General features: G+C 40.4%; 1 protein-coding gene across 3 annotated transcripts in view; it reads right to left on the bottom strand.

Moving 5' to 3' along the window:
* Positions 1-5,139: 5,139 nt before the first annotated feature.
* The window catches only part of KCNN3 (potassium calcium-activated channel subfamily N member 3), a 306,058-nt gene continuing 289,778 nt past the window's right edge, over positions 5,140-21,419 (bottom strand). For all 3 annotated transcript variants that reach the window (XM_069078248.1, XM_069078250.1, XM_069078249.1), the window contains exons 6-8: positions 19,974-20,101; positions 19,569-19,638; positions 5,140-14,075 (exon numbers count right to left, since the gene is read on the bottom strand). In XM_069078248.1, the coding sequence (XP_068934349.1) occupies positions 13,779-14,075; positions 19,569-19,638; positions 19,974-20,101 (495 nt within the window). In that variant the 3' untranslated portion in view covers positions 5,140-13,778. The remainder of the gene's footprint in view (positions 14,076-19,568; positions 19,639-19,973; positions 20,102-21,419) is intronic.

The following is a 21,419-nucleotide window of genomic DNA, read 5'->3' on the forward strand; positions in this document are numbered from 1 at the left end:
GACAGTCAGTACTGGGTTTAATTTGAAGTCGAAGGGGAGATTTTGCTTAGTAGCTAAATACATCCAGGGAAAGGATGAAAAGGACATTGTTGGTCCTGAGATATCCCAAGTGTTTCGATTGCAGCTAGCTGTTGGGCCAGAGTCAGGAAGACCTAAGTTTGAATCCTACCTCTGACACTTACTGTCTGTGAGAACATGGGCAAGCTATTTAACCTTTCAGCCCCAGTTTCCTCATTTGTATAATGAGGATAATAATAATTGCACCTACCTCCCAGAGTTGTTGTGAGGATCAAATGAGATAAAATAGGTAAAGTATTCTGCAAACCTGAAAGTGTTATATAAGTGCTGGCTATTATTATTATTATTATTAATAAAATTATATTATGTGGCCTTTATTGAACCTTTTCTTACTTTTCTTTGGTAAGCTTCTTAAGGGTAGTGTGTGTTTCATTTCTGTCGTTTTCTCAGTGCCTGGCACACAGTAGGCACTTAATAAAAGCTTGTTGAATTGGGGAATGGAGGAGGGAAGGGAATAAGCATTTACATAGTGCCTACTATTTGCTGGCACTGTGTTAAGTGCTCTTTACAAATATTATCTCAGAAAGAAGTATTTGAATATTCATTCCCCCACCCCCAAGAGAGCGATGGAAAAATAAAGGTTTTAGCTTTAAAGCTATGAATTTGTCAAGATAGCAGAAGACCACAATGGTCAGACAAGAGAAATATGAAGTGAATAATAATATGACATTGTTACTTGTCAATATGTGGATTCTCTGAATGCAAATCAGCAGAGGTTCAAAGGCCTAGGACATGGAAGAAATTAGGCCAGACTGAAAAAAACAACAACAATGTTGAAGATGTGGACGGGTCATACTTCTCATGAAAATGAAGGCATGATTGCTGTTACTAGAAGTAGACTTCCTTTAAGCAACTAAAGCTGATGTTTTCCACCCTACAGTGGGAATGTTACTGCAGATGTTATAACAGCCTGTTATAGTGCTTTGGTACACATAGTAGGCCCTTGTTGGATGTTTTTTAATATGACACCAGCGAATGGGAAGGACTGGTCAAATCCTGCATGTTGATTTCCTTTTGAAAGAGCTTTGTAAAGCTGGCATTGCTTTTCAGTGTCTGGGTTGATGAATTTATGCCTTGGAGACAGCTCTTGCTTACTGACTATCCTGACTGAAGAGACTGACATTCATCTCTTTCATTGGTTCTTAAGGTTGAGGTAATGGAAATAGAGGTGGGCAGATAGGTACCTTACAGGGATGGGTTGGTACCCTATGGGGATAAGCATAGATTTAGAGCTGGGAGGGGTCAAGTTCAACCCTCTCATTTTACATATGAGGAAACTGAGGCTCAAAGAGGGATAGGTTGCATGAAGAGTAAAATCCTCCAACTAAACATTTCCTCTAAAGAGTGAAAACTAGACTGACTGAGAAATAGACACTTATTCCCCCCCCCCCCAGGTTTCTCCTCTTTCTTAATCCAAAATTATTCCTTTGAAAGTTCTTGGTTTCTCCACAGTGGCCTCAGGGAAGGAAGAAGATGAGATCAAAGCAAAGCAGTGACTTCAGATTTCAGTTAATGCTGTCAGGCTGCTCCTTTTTTATTTGTATTTAATGCTGTTGTATTACCCAACATAATGGTATCATATTTTTTCAACCTTCCCCTTCTCCAGTTAATATTCATTGGGAAGCAGAAATAGAAGGCAAGAGTCTAGGATTATCTTCCTAGTTGCAGCTGTCTAGGTTTAGTTATTAGGAAGGACAATCTGCTCTCCTACCAACCTCTCCCATTACACAAACCAGCTAAAGCTCAGGCTTCTCTCTACATCTGACCAAAGATCCTACAAAGATCTCCTGAGCACCATTTTACTTGTGTGTCTTAGTGAAGGCAGCAGCTACAGTCACCAGCTGCTGGCCCAGTACACACAGCCCAGGGCAGCCTCCCAGGGGAAGCTTTTCCATCTTCCCGCACCCCAGCTGTCTCTTTAATTATTCTGAATATATTTTGTACTCACCTGTGTGCATGTGGTTACCCTCTGCTAGAATAAAAACTGGCCAAGGGCAGAGACAATTCAGATTTTGGCTTTGTATCCCTATTAGCTAATACAGTGCCTTATACATAGCAGGCACTTAAATACTTATAGAATTGATTTGAATTTTATATATATTGATATTTACTTATTTGTATACATGATGTACTTACTCTTCCCCCACTGATAGAATATAACTTCTTCCTTCCTTCCTTCCTTCCTTCCTTCCTTTTTCTTTCTTTCTTTCTTTCTTTCTTTCTTTCTTTCTTTCTTTCTTTCTTTCTTTCTTCCTTCCTTCCTTTTTCTTTCTTTCTTTCTTTCTTTCTTTCTTTCTTTCTTTCTTTCTTTCTTTCTTTCTTTCTTTCTTTCTTTCTTTCTTTCTTTCTTTCTTTCTTTCTTCTTCCCTTCCACTACTTCCTTTTTCCTTCCTCCTTCCCTTCCCTTCCCTTCTCTTCTTTTCCTTCCTTCCTTCCACACTTTCCTTCCATACCTTCTTCCCTTCCCTTCCTTTCCTTCCTCCCTCCCTTTTCCCTCCCATTTCTTCCTTCCTTCCATTTCTTCCTTCCTTTATTCCTTCCCTCCATTCTTCCTTTCCTTTCCCTCTGCATTTATTAAGCACCTGCTGTATGTCAGGTACTGTGCTGATAGGGATACAAATATCAAAAGGTCCTTGCCCTGCAGGAGCTTACATTCTATCCTGAGAAACAGTACACCTCTAAACAAACACAAACAACATACAAAGCTAATGCAGAGGTGGGAGTATGTCATTCGTAACTGGGGGGAGTTGGAGTGGGCTTCCTGTAAGAAGTGCCACTTGAACTGAGCCTTGAAGGAAACTAGGGATGCTATGAGGAAAAGGTGAGCAGGAAGCCCATTGCAAGGATGGAATAACAACCTCAATATGTTGTATGAGTAACAACATCAGTGTATGATGGAGTCAGGAGATAGAATCTTTTATATCCTCAATAGCAAATGGGCTACTTTGGCTGGAACACAGACTGTGTGGAGGAGAGTCTTGTCAAATGACCTAGAAATGTAAAGTAGTGCTAGGTGGTGAATGGCTTTATATGTGAAACAAAGAATTCTGTGTGTTATCCTAGAAGCAGCTGAGAAGACACAGAGAAGGGAGCAATGTGGCCAGATCTGTGCTTTAGGGATATCAATTTGGCAGCCCTATGGAGGATGGATTGTAGAGAGGAGGAGAAACTAGAGGCAGGGAGACCAACTGAGAGGCTATGGCAGTAATCCAGACCAAAGTCAATCTGGAGCTAAACCAAGGTAGAAGTTGTATGAGAGAGAAGGTCATGGATGCAAGAGATGTCAAGAGGACAGTATGGATAAGACTTGGCAACTGATTTGATATGGGACGGGAGGAGGAAGAGTTGAAGATGACTCTGAGGTTGAAAACCTGAGTGACACTCCCTGAGGACAGGGACTACTTTGTTTTGGTCTTTGTATTCTAAGAACTTGGCATGGTACCCCACACCTAGCCAATGCCTTATAAATATTTGTCAAGTTAAATTGAATCAGAAATCCCAAGTTATATTTTCAGTTTAGATAATGACTTAAGCAGGTCATTTAACTTTCTTGCTAAGTTTTTCTCTTCTTAAAATGGACATAATACTATTTACCACCTGCTTTACAGGCATTTTCTTGGGAAGTAATCCATCAACATTTGCAAAGAATATTGAACTTGTTGGATAAAAATTGCTACTTAAAAAGATTTTTTCTTTAATAATCACCAAGTTACTAAATATATTCAGAAAGGATTTTTGGAAGAGAGGTTTATGGAATGAGCAGGGGGAAATGAAACTATATCTGTTTTGAAAGCATTTTTAGGTCTAATAACTTAGAAATAATGTCTCATTCACTAAGTACTTTTTCTTGGAAGCAACTAATAATCATTTGCTTAAAAGCCCACAGACAAAAATATAGGGTGAGAGAGACTCGACTTAGGGAATGCTATGAAATACCCTAAATGCCAAGACTCTATTTAAGATTTTGCAGGTCTCTGTAACAGCTCATAAAAAACTCCTTGTGACACATATTACTCTTTGTTCTGCACGTGGCTGACTCATTTTTGATTGACAATCTGAACAAGACACAAATCTCACTTGGTCTGGCTCTGGACTGCATCAAGGGCTTTTACTGCACCAGAAAGTAGGCGGAATATAGATTTAGTTGGTTCTAAGAAGTGTGATGACTCCTTAGCTCAAGGTCAGAGAATTCAAGAAGCTAGGATTCCTTGTAATTGAAGTTTTCGAGGTCTCTCAAAAAAGATCATTGGCCATCACAACCTACATGTTTGGAAAAGACTTGCCCTTTGGTTCAGTTAGGGAATTAGAGTTTGTTAATGTAGGTAATCACATTATATGAATGAAGACTAAAAAGATCCTACATTTTAGGACTCCAAAGGTCATCTAGGCAGTCCATCCCCCAATCTTCAAAGAAATAGATAGATATCAATCTCTAAATTGTTCTGTTTTGTCCAGAGAAGGAAATGCCACATAAGCATATGATTTGAAACCCAAGGGAACCTTTGAGGTTATTTAGTCCAAACTCCTCATTTTCCAGAGAGGTGGAGCCAAGAAAGGTGAAGCAACCATCTTGAGGTTATATAGGTACTAAATAGCTGAGCTGAGCAGATATGTTGCCATTAAATCTACTCTTCATTCCACTGCACCATGTTGACTCCTTCCCCTTTTAAAGTCCTCACTGTCAGAAATTGTTAGTCATAACTAATTCCCATGCTCCCATCTCTTCTTTTTTCAGTTCAAGCAGATTTCTGCATATAAGGAATGCAGTATCTAAAGATCCCTCTCTTATAATACAGAATCACTGGGGAAATTGTGGCACAAAGATGAATTAAATGAAGGACAGGAAGCATTAGAATGAGTTTAAATGAAGGCTGTAAAACTGTTTTGTTTTTGGAACACCAGCAATCCCTATACACTCTCACAATTAAGGAAAAATTAAGTCATTCAAAGGAGGGAAGGGGAATTTCTCCTATCAGATTTTCTACTCTTCTGTCTCCTAAGAAGGTTTACCATGACCCAATTCAAAACTTTCAGGCATTTCACTTTTTTTTATAACCTTTACCTTTTTAATAAAAAGTAAAAAACAAAAAAATAATAATAATATTAGTACATTAATGTGCTGAATAGGACCTCTCTATGGTGAGGTCTCTTTCAACAAATGAACATAGGACCGGACGAAAGAAATGGAGTTGCAAAGAGAAATATGGTAGATTATGAAGCTTTTATATTATATTTGTATGACTATATTATATATGACTGCAGGTATATGTGTGTGTCTATATGTACGTATAAATATGTATATTTGCCTACATATACACACACGCATATGTACATATTTATACTGACCTCTTTAGATTGAAGTCCAAGGCACTTTTTACAATGAACAGATTAAAGCCATTAATTTAGGACATAGCTGTTTCTGGGTACATATCAGTATATGGCAACAACATTAGAATTTGGACTTTCCCCTCTCCACCTTTAGAGTGTGCCTGCTTGGGGTAATGATGAGCAGAATTCGCTTAGAGAGAGATGACTTTGAGATGTAGAATGGTGAAATTTACCTATCTTTTCTCCTTAGTTACCGCTAGCAAAGGATAGCTCTCATTGGCCACATGCTGAGTACTCCAAGAAGGGGATAAAAATAATAAACAGCTTGGGGTTGGTTTCTGACTTACACTCATCTGTAGACCATTTTAAATGGACTACATGGGATGCCATGTAGCTTTATGAGGGACCTGATTTAATAGGCCACCCAGGTATCCTTATTCTGATTACCAAAATGATTTTAAAAAGGGAGGGGGAGAACCACATTAAAGTGAAAAACATTAAAAAAAATGCTTTGCAGTGGCTTGAGCTCCCTAATTACTAGCATTTGGTGATTAAAATGGGAAGATTGTGTCCTCTTGCCATCAAATAATTACAAATGTTTTTGTTTACCTCGATGTAGTTATAAGCTAATAGGCATTAAAGTGGAAAAATAAAGCATCCATGTTTCCCCTTATGGACTCTAATTTAGTTAATTCTGGCAGGAATGGCACTGATTTGGTCAGCCTATATAGCATTTTTTAATCAAGAGTTGAGAGAAAGGGAATATATTTTGCCACTCTTCCCATTTTGGGCTCATCAAGGTTGAGGCTCCATCTACTTTGGGACTGTTTTCCATTAAGTTTCACTAGAAACAGCACAGATCACACTATCTCTCATTTATCAAATGACTTTAAAGTTTGGGGAAAAGTCCCAACCATTAATTTATTTGTGTAGATATTTTATTTTCTTTATTTGGTGACAAATTATTTGTGTAGAGATAGGAAAATATTAGTCAGTTTTAGAGGTGCTCAAAGGAAAGGCTGAAGGGAGCAAATGGCACAAAGGTATTTTAGAGGTGAATAGACAATCACCAGTACATTCATCAGTCAATTATAAATTTGAGGATGAACTAATTTCCATTACACAAACAAGTTGGAAACTTAGTATATACAATAGAACCCCGGTGGCCTGGAAGAGGGAATGCAGCTACACAGGTACCTAACTTATGACCTGAGAGCTGCCTAGGCACTGGGAGAATTTCTCAACAATAATAAAACATATACAAGTGTTAAATTTCAGATACATGAGACTTAAACTGGGATGACGACATTATTTTTCATTTTGATAGCATGAATAAAGTATGGAGTGGTGCTTCAAGATGCAGATAAACTGAAGCTAAAAAAATGCACGCTGGATTTTATTTTTAGCAGCTCATCTCTAAAGAAGGAGCTATTGTTTTGTACTACTAACATAGTGCAATTTTTTGAATTTGTGACTCATACTCAGGGAAAGCATAGATAAAAGACTCAGTCAAACCTACTGTGAGGGTACATATAGAGGACATGATTACATTGATTATAGGATGAGATTAAATGGACCTTCTTGCTGGGAGAGGCTCACCAGTTTTAAGAAGATAACCTTTGTGTTAATCCGGACACAGTATATTTCATCTAGATAAAGACATTCCTTTGGAAGCCCAATTTTAGAGCAATTCTCCAGGTGAGCCTCAGCTATTAGGTTGAGGGGGAGAAGAATGAATTGTATGGGTGTGTCAATTACAGTCTTTCTCCTATTCAAAACCATCTCTCATAGAATCAGAGATCTCAAGCTGGAAGGGCACTAGAAGGCTAACATATGCAAACCCCTCATTTTACAGATGAGGAAACTGAGGCCCAGAGAAGTGACCCAGCTTCAATATAGAACTTTTTCTTTTCCCTCCTTTTCATGCCAGCAGTTTAAAAAAAGTATCCATAAGAGTAAAATGTAGCAGTAGAAGAAAGCTAACATTTTTGCTGGCATATATTATACAAATTGTCACCTCCTCCTGCCACTCCACTGGCAGAGTTGTTCCATTCCCTTGATAGAAGGGCACTCAAACCTTGTTCCTGTCTATCTTTAGGCTGTCACCAACTCCAGAGAAGTAGCTTTTCAAGCTTGGCTCTGACTTGGTTCTGACAGAAACTGAGAATCATGATTTTACTTGTTTACACAGCCTCTTGGTGCATTCACAGAAGTCAAAGCTTCCTGAAGTTCAGGAGAGAGAAATAATGCAGCTAATTTGGTTACCTTTCCTGCATGTGCACAGGAAAGAAAGATTGGTTTAGTTGGAGACTGAAATGGATTGTGAAATTAGGCTTTTGAAAACAGGTAGTAAGTAGGTTCACCCCTCTCCCACCCACCCCTCACCCCTTTACTGAGCAGCAAAAGTTGGTTTCATAGAGCTACTCAAGAGAGATGGCTTTTTAGAAATCTTTTGTAATGGCTTTTTAAATTGGGGTTAAATTCTTCTAAGCAAGGAATCGTGTTCTTTTATCTCTAACACCAAGGACCTTGGAGAATTAGAAGTGTATGGCAGTTCTGAAGGCTGTTGTACTGAGACTCTTTGTCTAAAGTGTTGGGCAATTGTTAAAGTGATGTGTACTCAGAAACAGTCATTTGGAGAGCAGGCAGACACTCTGACCTGCTAAAAGACTAGGTTGATACAAAATATTAATTGAAAGTTACAATATCATTTATAATATAGCAATATATTTCATAGTTAAAATAAACTATTATGCTTTCTCCTATCTTTTTTAAGCAAGCAGTACAGAGGCAAGATGCAAATTCATATTGAAGCTTATTGTCTAATTCTGAATAGAAACATGAGTTTCTTTGAGTTTGCAAAGGAAATGTCTCCATTATCATTCTTCTGCTCGCTGTTGTTTTCACTTGTGACCAATGCAGAATAGAGTTTCTGGGACCCAAATGGAGTCTTTGCCATATAAAAAATGTTTTGGATGGAAGCGGATTGGTCCTGTGTGAAATGAACAAACTGAGATAACCTGCACAGCTTCAAAACTACAGGATGTTTATTCCCCTCCTGCTGCAAAACTGGGAGTCTGTTGTTTTGATCAGATTCCTGTGTGGTTTGCTCCTGCTGTGTGTGTGTGTGTGTGTGTGTGTGTGTGTGTGTGTGTGTGTGTGTGTATCTATAAAATATCAGCTTCTCTTTGGGATTATAACTAGATGTTTGAGCTGAAGCTTGTGCTTTTCTTCCACCAGCTTTTCTAGACCCTTCTTTCCTTTTCTTCTGTTTCAATATGTGGTCCTTTCCCATGACTATTTTCCAGAATGAATTTCCCAGGTATGTAAACAACTGTCTTAGGGGCATTTGGCACCTAGATCTGGAGGTCATATGTTGACTGTTGGATGATGGGTTGTTCAAGGAAATGCCAGTTCAAGCTAGGGTCTTTTCAGTAAAAGTATAAGGGGAAACAGGGTGAAGGTACGGGATCACAGTTCATTTTTTTTATACCATTAGATTGAGTTCTTTTAAGGAATCATCAGTACATGTCATTGAAAAACCTATATTTCACTTCTGGTCCTTGACAGGACCATAAAGTTGATTTCTCTTCCTTCTGCTTCTCTAGTAACACCCAGGCTGATTATCTTTTGCCTGCTATTCAACTATCAGAAACAGACAGTTAATAGGAATATCCCTACAGAATGACTATATATAGCTTTCTTAATGGCACCAATGATCCTATTTCCATAATGTTTACGTTGGCAGCAAAAAAAAAAAAGAAAGAAAGAAAGAAAAGAAAAGAAAAAGAGGGGGAAGAATGCCTGGAGTGTCACTAAGTAGATGCAAGTGGGAAAAAAGGATGCCTAGGAATAAATGAATCAAGCTGCTGTCTAAGGTACTGAAACATAACGCAGTGAGGAGTAAATGGGCACAGCAGAATCATAACTATCACTTGTATTGGTTCTGGTAACCTTAAAAAAAGAGAGAGAGAGCAATTGTAGAAACTGGGGCATTATGGATGGGAAAGTCACAACCTCCTGGCAGCGTAATTATTTTGCAGTGTCTTACAATTACTTCCCAGCATCGTGGTGGGACAGGAAATTGTTTACTTTGGGGACTCAGTAATGTTGCTTAATTTGGGGTTCATTGATTTACAAAATAATCATGGAGAGAAGCCCTGAAACTTCACATTAGTGCCCCCAATTTTCTTCCCACCAATTCTATTACTAATTACAGATTCCCATTTGAGTTGATTTTAGTGTTTTGTCATTAAACTCCCCCCACCCTATCACCACCACCACCACCACCATTTTTAGCAGTTCCTGGCTATGTTGCAATCCAGTGTGCCCCAAACAGGTGGAAACCAAACATAGCCAGTTAATTAACTTGAATCTCAGAGATTACATGTTGTTCCTGTGTAATACTTTGCTCTGTAGAATATTAAATATCATCTTCATATTTACCAATACAAAGACTGAGATACTGGCTGGTTAAGTTACTTAGAACAAATAAGTAGAACTAGTTTATTTCTGATCTTGAATCTCCTTTCTAGCTCAAATATTCTTCTCTTACTTGATAGCTTGTTGTGACTACAAGTAAGAGAGGGGGAAAAATCTCCTACCTTTAATATAGTTTCTTTCTTCCACTAGTATCTCCATTTTTTTGTTCCTTTCTGCCTGCTGCAGGAGAATATTGCTATGCCATTTCTATCTCCATCAAGGTCAGAAAACTAGTGTGTTTTTAGATGCAACTGTTTTTGCTGTAGTCTACACAGCACTAAACAGCCCTACAGATGTGGTGATATTATGAGGTTAACATGTCATGACGATGATAAGAATAGGTGAAAGGCAAGTTATGAAAATGTATAGGTGAAGAACAAAAGATGGTATCTTTAAGACAAAGATACTATTCCATCTGAACTTTGACCTAAGGAGGAAAGGGCTCCTGGTCAGGTATGGGCTACCAACTGGAGCTATGTCCTGAAGTTCCACTGAGATAAGTGGAGCTAATGTATCACAGTACACCTCCGACTTTACAGTACATAATATGGCTTAAGCAATCCATTGTGACATTTCTGTATCTGCCCTACTGGTCTCTAGAAGTTTTAGAGAAACGCAGAATTATTAGATTTGTCACTGAGTTATCAGAAAGATTAGAGTAGAGAATTTCACCACTGGGAAAGCTATGCAGGATGGGCCTGAATTTTAGTTTAGCTATCCAGTGACGGAATGACTTAGTATTTTTCAAGTACAGCCAATTCTTCTACCTACCAAACCTTGGGACAAGGAGGGAAGAAGAAAAGTTTGGAAGTCACCTCTTCTCCTAGCCCCAATATCCAAGGCATGAAGGGATTGCTAATGAGCAGTGGCACACCAGAAAATGGACCCTGGGAAAGAGAGAAACAAAAAGCCTAAATGATCTGCACACTGGATTTTCGGTACCTGAGTCATCAAGACTTGTCTGTACTTGTATGAGAATGTGCACTTTCCCAACAGACATCTTCAATGTTAGTATACAGAAACTATCTTCCAATTGGACCAGGACAGTATTAGTATGCAGATCAGAACACTCATCTTCTGAAGAGCCTTTACTTGGCAGGGATGAAAAATCATGCTTCTCTATTGCACTACAATAGACTCAATTTATGCTTCAAATGCCCTTGTGTTTCCAGAGTACCCATGGCTACTAACACTGGAAACAACCCAAATCATCCCCTGAACTAGAAGGTGTTGCAAATTTGTGTTCTCATCAGTGTCTGCACAGGTCTCTGCTGGTCAAAGGTCATGTAAAGCATGAACAATTATACACAAACTGACTGAGAAGTGATTGTGTATAATTTTTTGGGAGTGGAGGAGGAGTATCATAATTTACACGCAGTGTCAGAAATTAATATGAAACTGGATCCTTGTACATACAGACATGTTGGGAGGGGGTTGCATTAGCAATGAAAGGGTTAAATTGAGAACCAGTAGCTGAAGACTATAGTTTTGGAGTCTAGATTGGGCAAGTAGATTTCTACAATTAACAGCCACTGTTTGGTTAAATATGATGAAAATCACAAAGTAACTCTGTGATTATTTCATCTGTTTAAACATCTACTTTTATGTTCTGCTGAATTTTCATTGAAAATAGCAACAAACATTGCTCTAGGAACATTAAAAAAATAGACGCATGAGATACATCAGGGACCTATGATTTCCTTAGTGTGGGAACTCCCTTCATAGACCCCACTGGCAATCCATCTGTAATTTTCTAGATTTAAGGTCTTGCCCGAGGAGCAACGAAATTAAATGACTTGTCCAGGGTCACACAGAGGTGGAATTTGAACCCAGGTCTCTCTTACTCAAAGGTCAGTGCCCTATCTACTATGCCATGATGTATTCCCTGGTACAAGTGATAATGATAAGAATAAAGATTAAAAAAATAAACTCAGCAACAAGTTTGGTATCTGTGGTATGCAAATCAACTAACAGACTAAAAGGAGTCTCAAACAGGAAACCAGGAAATGCTCTTGGATAGTTAGAGGAAGAGATTGGGCTACAGACCAGGGTTTCCTCCAAGAGTTGCCCCAGACTATATAGATTTCTGCCTATGTCAACTGAACACTTCCTTAAAAGACTTTAGAAGACCATGCCCAGTGTGACAGAAATAGACTGAAGCAAATTTCTGTAACTGGATGCGTTATATAACTTACCTTAGAGTGGTAACAATTTATCAGAACCCAGCAACTGCTACCCACTGAGGGAAAGCATTCTTTCGCTTGAATTTAAACAGATGAAGCATACCATATAGTAGTTTTGAAAAACCCTCAGAAGTAAAGCAGCAAATTATGAGATTATTTTCATTGGGCAAAATTTGAAGTGATCAGATTTGGGTGGTGTAAAAGGTTTAAGGATTGGCATTACCATTGAGGCAGTGGGCTTGATCAGGGCTTGCTGGTCTTTCCCAGCAGTTCTAAAGTCACCTTTGAAGTAGTCAGTTGTGTGAGACACATGATTTTGTACCAAGATTAAAAAGTGGCTGCAGAAACAGATACTCATTGATCCACATTAGTCAAGACATCTAAATTTTTTCTCAAAGAACTTCCTTTATGAGCCATCTTCCTTCCCCCAAACCTACCATCTTATAATGACCTTTACTTCATTTACAAGCTGCTACATGCACCTCTCATCATAAATGCTGCCAATGTCACAGAATCTGGGATGAGGAAACCTGTTACCACTCAGTTGGCTTAGGAAACTTTGAGGTGGGGTAGGCACAAGATCAGTGAGACTTCCCATCTGAAACTCAAGCTGAACCATGACACCATAAATATCTGTGGTGTACTCATCGTCATATAATACCAATGAATCTCAGATTGTTTGGATAGCAGAATAAAACTCTACCAAAGCAGCTATTTTCAGAACACTATTTTTTAGCTCAAGAAAGCCAATATTTTTTGAGTTGGCACTCAACTCATAACAGGCACTGTACATACCTATGGCAAAAGCAACCTGTAAGGTTTGGAGGGGAACCTATGCCCACAAAGAAAGAATAGTTGATGAAAAGTGATGCCTGAACAGGACCCATCATCAATGGAAAAGGAATGGCTTAAATTGAGGGGCAAATGGGCAGGAATTGGTTGGTTGGTTTTTGATAAATAATTATTGATATTAGATTGGAAAAATCTGTCTTGCATGACCTCATTTACCATGCACTGAATTTTATGACCTATGTAAGGGATAAGAGCTTTGATGCCCTGTGACTGTATCTCTGTTTTGGCAAATTGTGAACATCTTTCTTCTACCTTTGTCATATAGAGAGACCTTCTTAGACTAGAGAAAAAGAGCAGAACAGAGTGGTAGATGAGGCCCTTAGTTGTAAGTAACACAAAACCCAAGGCTGATATTTGGTGGAGTGGAATATTTTCCTCTAGTTGCTTCTCCATTGGCTCCTTTAGTTTTCATTCTCTCTCTCTCTCTCTCTCTCTCTCTCTCTCTCTCTCTCTCTCTCTCTCTGCCCTCTCCCCCTCTCTCGCTGTCCCCTCTCCCCCTTTCCCTTTCCTTCTCCCTCTCTTAATTTTCCCCACCCTCACAACAACTGAAGACCTGAGATTGAGCACGGATTTCTGTTCTCCACCAAACACTGCAACAAAGGCCCTGTCGAATGTTTGGCTTCCTTTCATTTCTCCTTCCCTCTTCCATAAATAGGCACCTAAACAGAGATTCGATTTCTGATTTCAAGGCATATCGAACCAAAGCACTCTGAATGAACATGAGTTTGTTAATTAGTTCAATCTTATTCTTTATGTCCACTCTGCCTGAATGTTCCTGTGATGACAGAAAGACCAGGAGAAAGTTGACTTGCATCTTAAGACCTGTTGGCATTTCTTCCTGTGTGGGGAGTTTATTTAGCAGCTGCTCGAGCTTGTGTAAGGGGTGGGAAAAGAAGTGGAGCTGACCCCAATAGGGCTGTCGGAGAGCGGCGTGTGGGGGGTCCCCACTGCCACACTCACTCCCCGAGCCTCAATGACGGCTGAGAGGAGTTGCTGCTGCTGCTGCCGCAGGGTGTCCGCAATGAGCAAGGGTAGGGAATTGAAGCTGGCAGTGAGTTGTTCTAGTTTAGACTCCAGACTGCCAATTTGTTTTTCCAAGTCCTCACTCCGGTCGTTTAGCTCTGTGATTAAGTCATACATGACATTCTGCATCTGTGGGGTAAAAAAGAATATGGGCCAGGTTATCATGGGAACACAAACAGGGGAGAACCAACCACAACCAGCTTAGAGCAGGGCAACCTGCAATGATGGCTCATATTCTCTCAGACCAAGGAAAGGAGGAAAAGCTCAAAGATTGGATGTGATGGCCTTTGGAGTCCCTTCCAGCTAGAGCTGGAATCTGTGATCTTGTCATCTTGAAGAAGTGGAGCCTTGAATAGGTGTCTACCATAGACTGCCTTCAATAGGCAGTCTCAATACTATTAGTCCATCAAACCTTCCAAGTGAAAAGGCTGGTGTCTTTTTTTTTTTTCCTTTTTGGAGGCAGGGCAGTTGGGGTTAAATGACTTGCCCAAGGTCACATGGCTGGTGAGTGTTAAGTGTCTGAGGCCAGATTTGAACTCAGGTCCTCCTGACTCCAGGGCCAGTGCTCTATTCACTGTGCCACCTAGCTGCCCCTTGGCTGGTGTCTTTTAAGGGAGTGAAACCACATGCTGCTAAGGAAGTGCAAGATCATTTCCTTGGGCTTGGGTAAGAGTTTTTGACTGATTAGGAGAGAACCTATGATGCTTTTGTTTATCCAAAAGTTTTTGCTGGATTTGTCAACAAAATAGTTCTGGAAAGACCTTTCCACAAAGTCCCATTAGGATAGGAAAAGAGATCAGTCATAAAAGGGGTGGGAGGAAGCAGAAATAACAGATGGCAAGGGAAGCAAAGGAAATGGAAAATAAATTAAGAGGAAAAAATGGTAGTGGTGGTGGAGAAATAGCCAAAAGAGAGCTAGGGGACCAGTTTTTGGGGAAATGAGATAGAAAATGCAGGGGTGCCTACCAAAATGACTCACTACCAAAGTCAGGGATTCATTGTGTGCATTAAACCAAATCCTCCACTGACAGAGAGTGTATCCCTGCCCCATTATCTATGTATCTGGGGAAACCATAATTTTGCTAAGTAAATGTACAACTTGTATAGTGTTTGTCTTCAAAATCTATATCAAAAGAATCACAAAATCTCAGATCTGGAATGGACCTCAGAAGTCATTTAATCTAGCCGTCAGTGGAGTATGGTGGAAAAAGTATTTGGCTCTGGAATCAAAGGTCCTGGGTTCTAATAGTGTATCTGTCACTCACTACTTGTGCAACCTTGAGTAAGTCACTTGTTCTTTTTGGGACTCAGTTTCCTTAATTATAAACTGAAGGGGGGTGGTTGGACCAGATAGCTTTTATGAATCCTTTCCAGTTCTAGATAAAAGAAGTAGGAAATTCCCTTTGTAAAGTAGATATCCTCTCTATTTGATACCTCTAGGGATGGGGAATTCCCTATTTCTTAAAGCAGTCAATTCTACTTTTCAACAGTTCCAATGGTGTAGGAGAGAGGTGTCACACACATAGCTAAAGGGCCATATTACTATGGCAACACTCTTGAGTGAGCCAGAATGAGATTAAAATATAATTGGGAAATATTTTTTTTAAATATATAAAAATACAATGGAACATAGATAGTGTCAATATGTGGTTTTCTATGTCAATATGTGGTTCTTTATGTATAGTTTAATGGTTCCTCTTTCTATTTGAGTTTGCCATTGCTGGTCTAGGAATTTGCCCTGAGAGTAGAAACCAGCCATTCTTTGTCTTCTGCCTTTGGCTCTTCACTCAACTTGCTGGGGCCAAATGGGGCAAGTCTGACTCCTCTCCTCTAAGGCAGCTCTTCAAATACTTGAAGACAGCTATGACCTCTTCCCTACTACCACTCATAAAGGTTTCCTCTTCACCAGGTTCTTTTAGCTGATTCTCCTATGCCATGATTTCCAAACTCCCATGCTGGCCACTCTTCTCCTTTGGCCTCACTCCAGCTCCTCCTTCCTAAAATGTGGGACTCAAAACAGAACACTCCAGATGTAGGAGGCGGTGTGGTGCAGGGGAAAGAAACTTGGACTTGGAGTTAGAGAACCTGAGTTTGAATCTTGACTCTGACACTTATTACCTACATGATCCTGGGCAAGTTGCCTCATCTCATAGGGCCTCAGTTCCCACCTCTGTAAGATGACTGGGTGGGTCTATATGACCCCTAGAGTCTTTCTTTCAGCTCTGAATCTGTGATCCTATGTGATCTGACTAGGACCAAGGATAGCAGACCTATTGTCTCCCCATTCCAGAAGCTCTACCATTGTTAATGCTGCCCAAGAAGAGCAAGAGCATTTTTTTTGGCTGCCACATCAATGACCATGTCAAAATGATAAGTTGGTGAAGTGACAGACATTCCTTCAAGGATGAGTCTTCACAGAGCACCCTCCAGGGACATGCGCACAAACCCCTCCTACTTCATTGAACAGAAGGGGAGGCCTGCTTGTGAGGCGGCTATAAAAAGTAGTCAGAACATTTTGGATCCTGCCATTCCTCCCCCCCCCGCCCCCCCCCCCCCCCCCCCCCCATTTCAACAGGTTCTTCCTTTCCAAGGAACCAAAGGGAAGAAAAGATAAATGGAGAGTGAACACACACACACACATACACACATACACACACACAGAAAGAGGTGATGACTATGCTATCTTCTCCCCTTCGTTGCTTGGTGACAGGATTCCAGGGGAAACATGGCCCAATGTGGGATATGCTAGGAGATTGCCAGTACCTTTAATTCCCCCCAGCAAGAAAAAGAAAAAGACTGGCAGCATATCAGTGTTTACTTCTCCCTACTTTTCAGCAGGCCATCGTGAAGGTCACTTTTCTAGAATGCTTTCCTGACCTTCAGGTAATTTGGTCTCCAAATTGTTTCCACTCCAGGCTCCATGAGGAATAGATGAGACTTTCTGTTGCACCTGATATTTTTGCTCCACACATCCTGCTATATGTTGGCTTCTGGCTGTGGGAGATGCACTGGAGGCAGCGTCACAGAAACCGTGGAATGCAGTTACCTGGCTTGAATTAATATGAGAACATGCTTCCTGCTTGGTAGCATAATATAGCCTGGTCTGGACATATGTTATGCTTGGTGTGAGGTGAGGTGGGAATCACTCCTCCTTCACAGGAGCAATCTTAAGCCAGTGACACTAAAGGTGCTCTTTCTTTCCCTCCTAGCAATAGCTTTTCCCTTGTTGGACTCCTAAAAAACCAGTTGCAAACCCCACGTTTCACCCAAATGTTCCAAGAGTAATGACAGTCTCTCTATGCTTGTTCCAAACTGTGCCAACCCACTTAGCCACTTGATTGTAATTTCCACATCAGGTTAGGGAATCCTTTCTTTGACACAATCCTTTCATTGTACCCGGTGCCTGTGGATGGCCAAATAACCAATAATTTGTACTGATTGTACCACGTTCTCAATGGGGCTTAATTTGTGTGAGGGAGTTGCTTTTCTCCTTGGGCTCACCAAGGAAGTGTGTTCCATTATGATAATGAATGTCTGCCTGCATGTTCTACGAGGCTGGCCCTGGGCTTTGTATTTTATATATGATTTCGATTAAGTAGCAATGAAGAGAACTTGATGAGGGGGAGGCCCCTTTCTTCAACAGGCACCTACGCACCATGATTACCGATGTGCTCTCTGCTGCTGATAACAATGACCTTTCATGCCTTCACTTTAGGGATTTTGAGGAGAAGTGAAATTCTTAAGCTTATTAATCTGCCTCCCAGAAAAGTCCTGAAAGGAATACATTAGTGTAACAGTGGAGTAGCATAGTTATTGTTGTTGTTGAGTCGTTTCAGTCATGTCCAACTCTCTGTGACCCCATTTGGGGTTTTCTTGGCAAAGAGACTGGAATGGTTTGCCATTTCCTTCCCCAGCTCATTTTACAGATGAGGAAACTGAGGCAAATAGGGTTAAGTGACTTGCTCAGGGTTACACAGCCAGTATGTGACTGAGGCCAGATTTGAACTCAGGAAGATGTCTTCCTGACTTTTGTCCCAGTGCTTTTAGTGCATCACTTAGCTGCACGAAGTGATATAGAGAAATGCCCAAATCATAGCAGCAAGCTATAAAAGCCCAAGTATTCTCAAAGGAGAGCTTTCTTGTTGGACTCTTTCTTGGACTTTGTATCTCTCTCCCTCTCTTGAAGAGCTAAAGCACTCAAGTCATAGAATCCAGGAATCTCAGAGATAGGGAAAGGATGTCAGGTTCATCCAGTTCACTCCTACCTGGATGATGTATCTATTCCTTTTGTAACATCCCCAAAGAGGGATCAAATGGCTCCTACCTGAAGAATGTTAGTGGAAGGGACAGGGAAACTCATTCTATTGTAAGGTAGCTTTGTTGTAGAAGGTTTTTCTTTATAGTGAGCCAATATGTCTGCTTGTTACTTGTTACAACTGGTCCTACCTTTGCTCTCTGGACCCGAGGAGAATGTCTGTCTTATTTTTTTCTTCACATAACAGCTCTTCAGATATCAGAGGACAGTACTTATATAATTCCTCTCTTTCTTCTTCCTCTTCTCCACTTTATGTATCTTCCTGTACTTTTCTTTTTCCCATATTTACTTCTGCCAGCCTTAAGTTGACCTGGTCTTGGGTCCATCCTGGTCATTCTCTTCCATACAGTGTATCTCTAGAAATGTATCCTCATTCCCATATTTCCATAGAGGAAAATGGGTAGTTTTGAAAATAGACAAGGAATCACTGAATTGAACTACAAATTGAACATCTTCAAATCACTCACTGATTATAACAACAGAGAGGTACCATGTTGTAGTGGATAGAGGGCAGCCTTGGAGTCAGATCTCATTTGAGCTCCCATGAATTTAATTACTATTTCTATATTGATGATTCTCAAGTTTATCTATTCTGGCCTAGTCTCTCTGCCTCCAATCTCATATCTCCAACTGCCTTTCAGATACCTCAAACTGGATGTCCAGTAGACATCTTAAACTAGAAGTGTCCAAAATGGAACTCACTATTTTATCCCCAAACCCTACCTCCTTCCTACCCTCCCTATTAGTGTAGAGGGCAACACCATTCTCCCAGTCCCCCAGGCTTGCAATCTAAGAGTCACCAAATTCGTTCATACTCCTCCCTTCTTCCAATCTATTGCCAAGGCCTGTTGATTTCACCTTTCTCTTGAATATGTCCCCTTCTCTCCTTTGATACTTCCATAATTCTAGTGCTGGCTCTCATCACCTCAAGCCCATATTATTGCAATAGCCTACTGGTGGGTCTACCTGCCTTCCCACTCCAGCCCATCCTCCATTCAGCCACAAGTGATTTTCCTAAAGCATGAGTCCAGTCATATCTCTCTCATTTTGAGCACAACAGTCAATTCCAAGCCTCTAAAATCTGAACCTTAAGGCTGTTTTTTTAAATGTATGTGTAGTTTTGTGTATTTGGTTTTTTTTTTTTTGAGGGGTGGGGTGGATCTTGGTAGGAATGATTCTCTGGCTTCCTGGTATAAGGTTTTATGGGGGATTATTTTATCCAGGTATTCCCAGCCACCCTTAAAACAAACAATCTAAATGGAAGAATCTGAAGTCTCTTGAGGGTGGCTTCAGATTCACCCACTCACCTTGGAAAGGTCTACCAGGGTGTTGGCTTGATCACTCAGCTTTCTCTGTTCCATCTTTACGCTTCTCAGCCTGTGGGAGAAAGATGGCAACGATCTCATCTTGGCCTTTGTGCTAAAGTGTTAAGAGATCAACTTGTTCCTTTAGCTTCAATTTCTTTACCAAATTACCCTCTCCGATTTTGGAACCTAGCATGGTTAACGTGAACACACCCTGAATGATAGACTCGGCAGGGTCCAAGGAAAGGACAAGTCTCTCTCTCTTTCTCTGTCTGTCTACCAAGGAGAACATCAGTAGAATCTGAAGTGGAAACTGTCATGGGCCTCTCTTTTCCACCACCTCCCAGGCCTCTTTCTCTAGGCCTCATGAGGACCACAGGAAGTTATGCTGGGCTTGGCTGTACTTACTGGTGGATAGCTTGGAGGAATTTCCTCTGGTGTTTCCGGACTTTGGCATGGTCAATCTTTTTGAGCAGCTTGGTGTGTTTATAGATAAGCCATGTCTCTCGAAGGACATTTGCTGCAGCATTCTTTATCTATGAAAGAAAAGCAGACACTGAGATCAGTTCAAGTTCCTGAGTGGTATTAAGAAGTGTTCCATGTATGTAGTTAGTCACATACTATCTGTCATGGTCTGTGTTGGTCACCAGAATGAAGAATTCTTAGAAACAGATGATTAAAATCCATCTCCCACTATACCTTTTTAGGAAATACAAGAGACCATGGTAACTTGAAGCTCATAGATCATGGATTATGATTTAGCATTCAAAGGTCTTAGAAGATCATATAGCCCAACTGCCTTCATTTTACAGAGTAGTAAACTGAGGTCCAGATAGGTTAAGTCACTTGGCTAACGTCATATATATAGTAGGTGGCAGAACTGGGTATTCCTGTTCTAAATCTAGTACTCTTTTCACTGTACCTTTTTTTGTTTGTTTCTTAAGAAATTATCCCAATGACTCTTTTTTGGGCTCTGGCTGCTATTGCTGTCCTTAGCCAGGATTCATTATCCAAACCCTGAGGCCTTTAGGCCACATTTTTCATAAATATAATTACACATCTATGCCATGGCTGTTGGGGCCCACAGAGTTCTGAGTTACCCACCCATTAGGTACACATGGTAAATCTCCATAATTCAGAGAATAAACTGATTTCCATTGGCTGAAGATGTTAATGTATCCTCTTTGGGGAAAAGTCTTCCCAACAGAATGAAAATGGAGCCATCAACAAGGCAATTGTCCCATTCCCAAATGACCCCAAACATCAAAACTGCAGTTTTCCATGCAGATATAATTGGAACAAAACTGAAATATTTCCAAAGCAATTACTGAAAATCAGCTAAGATTTTTCAGTGTGAAGCTGGAGCTTTCCCCCTTCAGAGGCTGGCTTCTTCTTGGTGCAATACAGTCACACATTTCTACATAAGACACTGTAATCTGTTGACATGGAAACCACTGATATCACCCGGTTCATGACTGAACTGAGACATATCAACAGTATCCAGATGGCAAGGGACAGAGTTTTCATTCACACAGAGACATCTTCAGTAATTAGTAACAAGAGCAAGGGGAAACATTTCTTATTAAACACAAGCTAAATAGATTCTTGATTAACCATTACCATTTATATCAGCCGTGCAAATTGGCCCAGGCCCACAGACCCATAGGTTCAGGGTATAGCAGAAATTAAGGCAGGTCTAGGAAAAGTCAGATGCTTATCAGAGGTAGTCTGGCTATTCACATCCAGAGATTACCTTAAGTCTCTCACAGCACTTTCCTCCTAACAACCCCCAATGGGATAGATAGTGTGGATATTATTATCCCCATTTTATAGATATGGAAACTGAAATTCACA

The sequence above is a fragment of the Petaurus breviceps genome, unplaced genomic scaffold, assembly GCF_028583685.1.
Source record: "Petaurus breviceps papuanus isolate PSGF00001 unplaced genomic scaffold, PetGlider_PUasm1.0 91023, whole genome shotgun sequence".
Classification (NCBI taxonomy): Eukaryota; Metazoa; Chordata; class Mammalia; order Diprotodontia; family Petauridae; genus Petaurus; species Petaurus breviceps.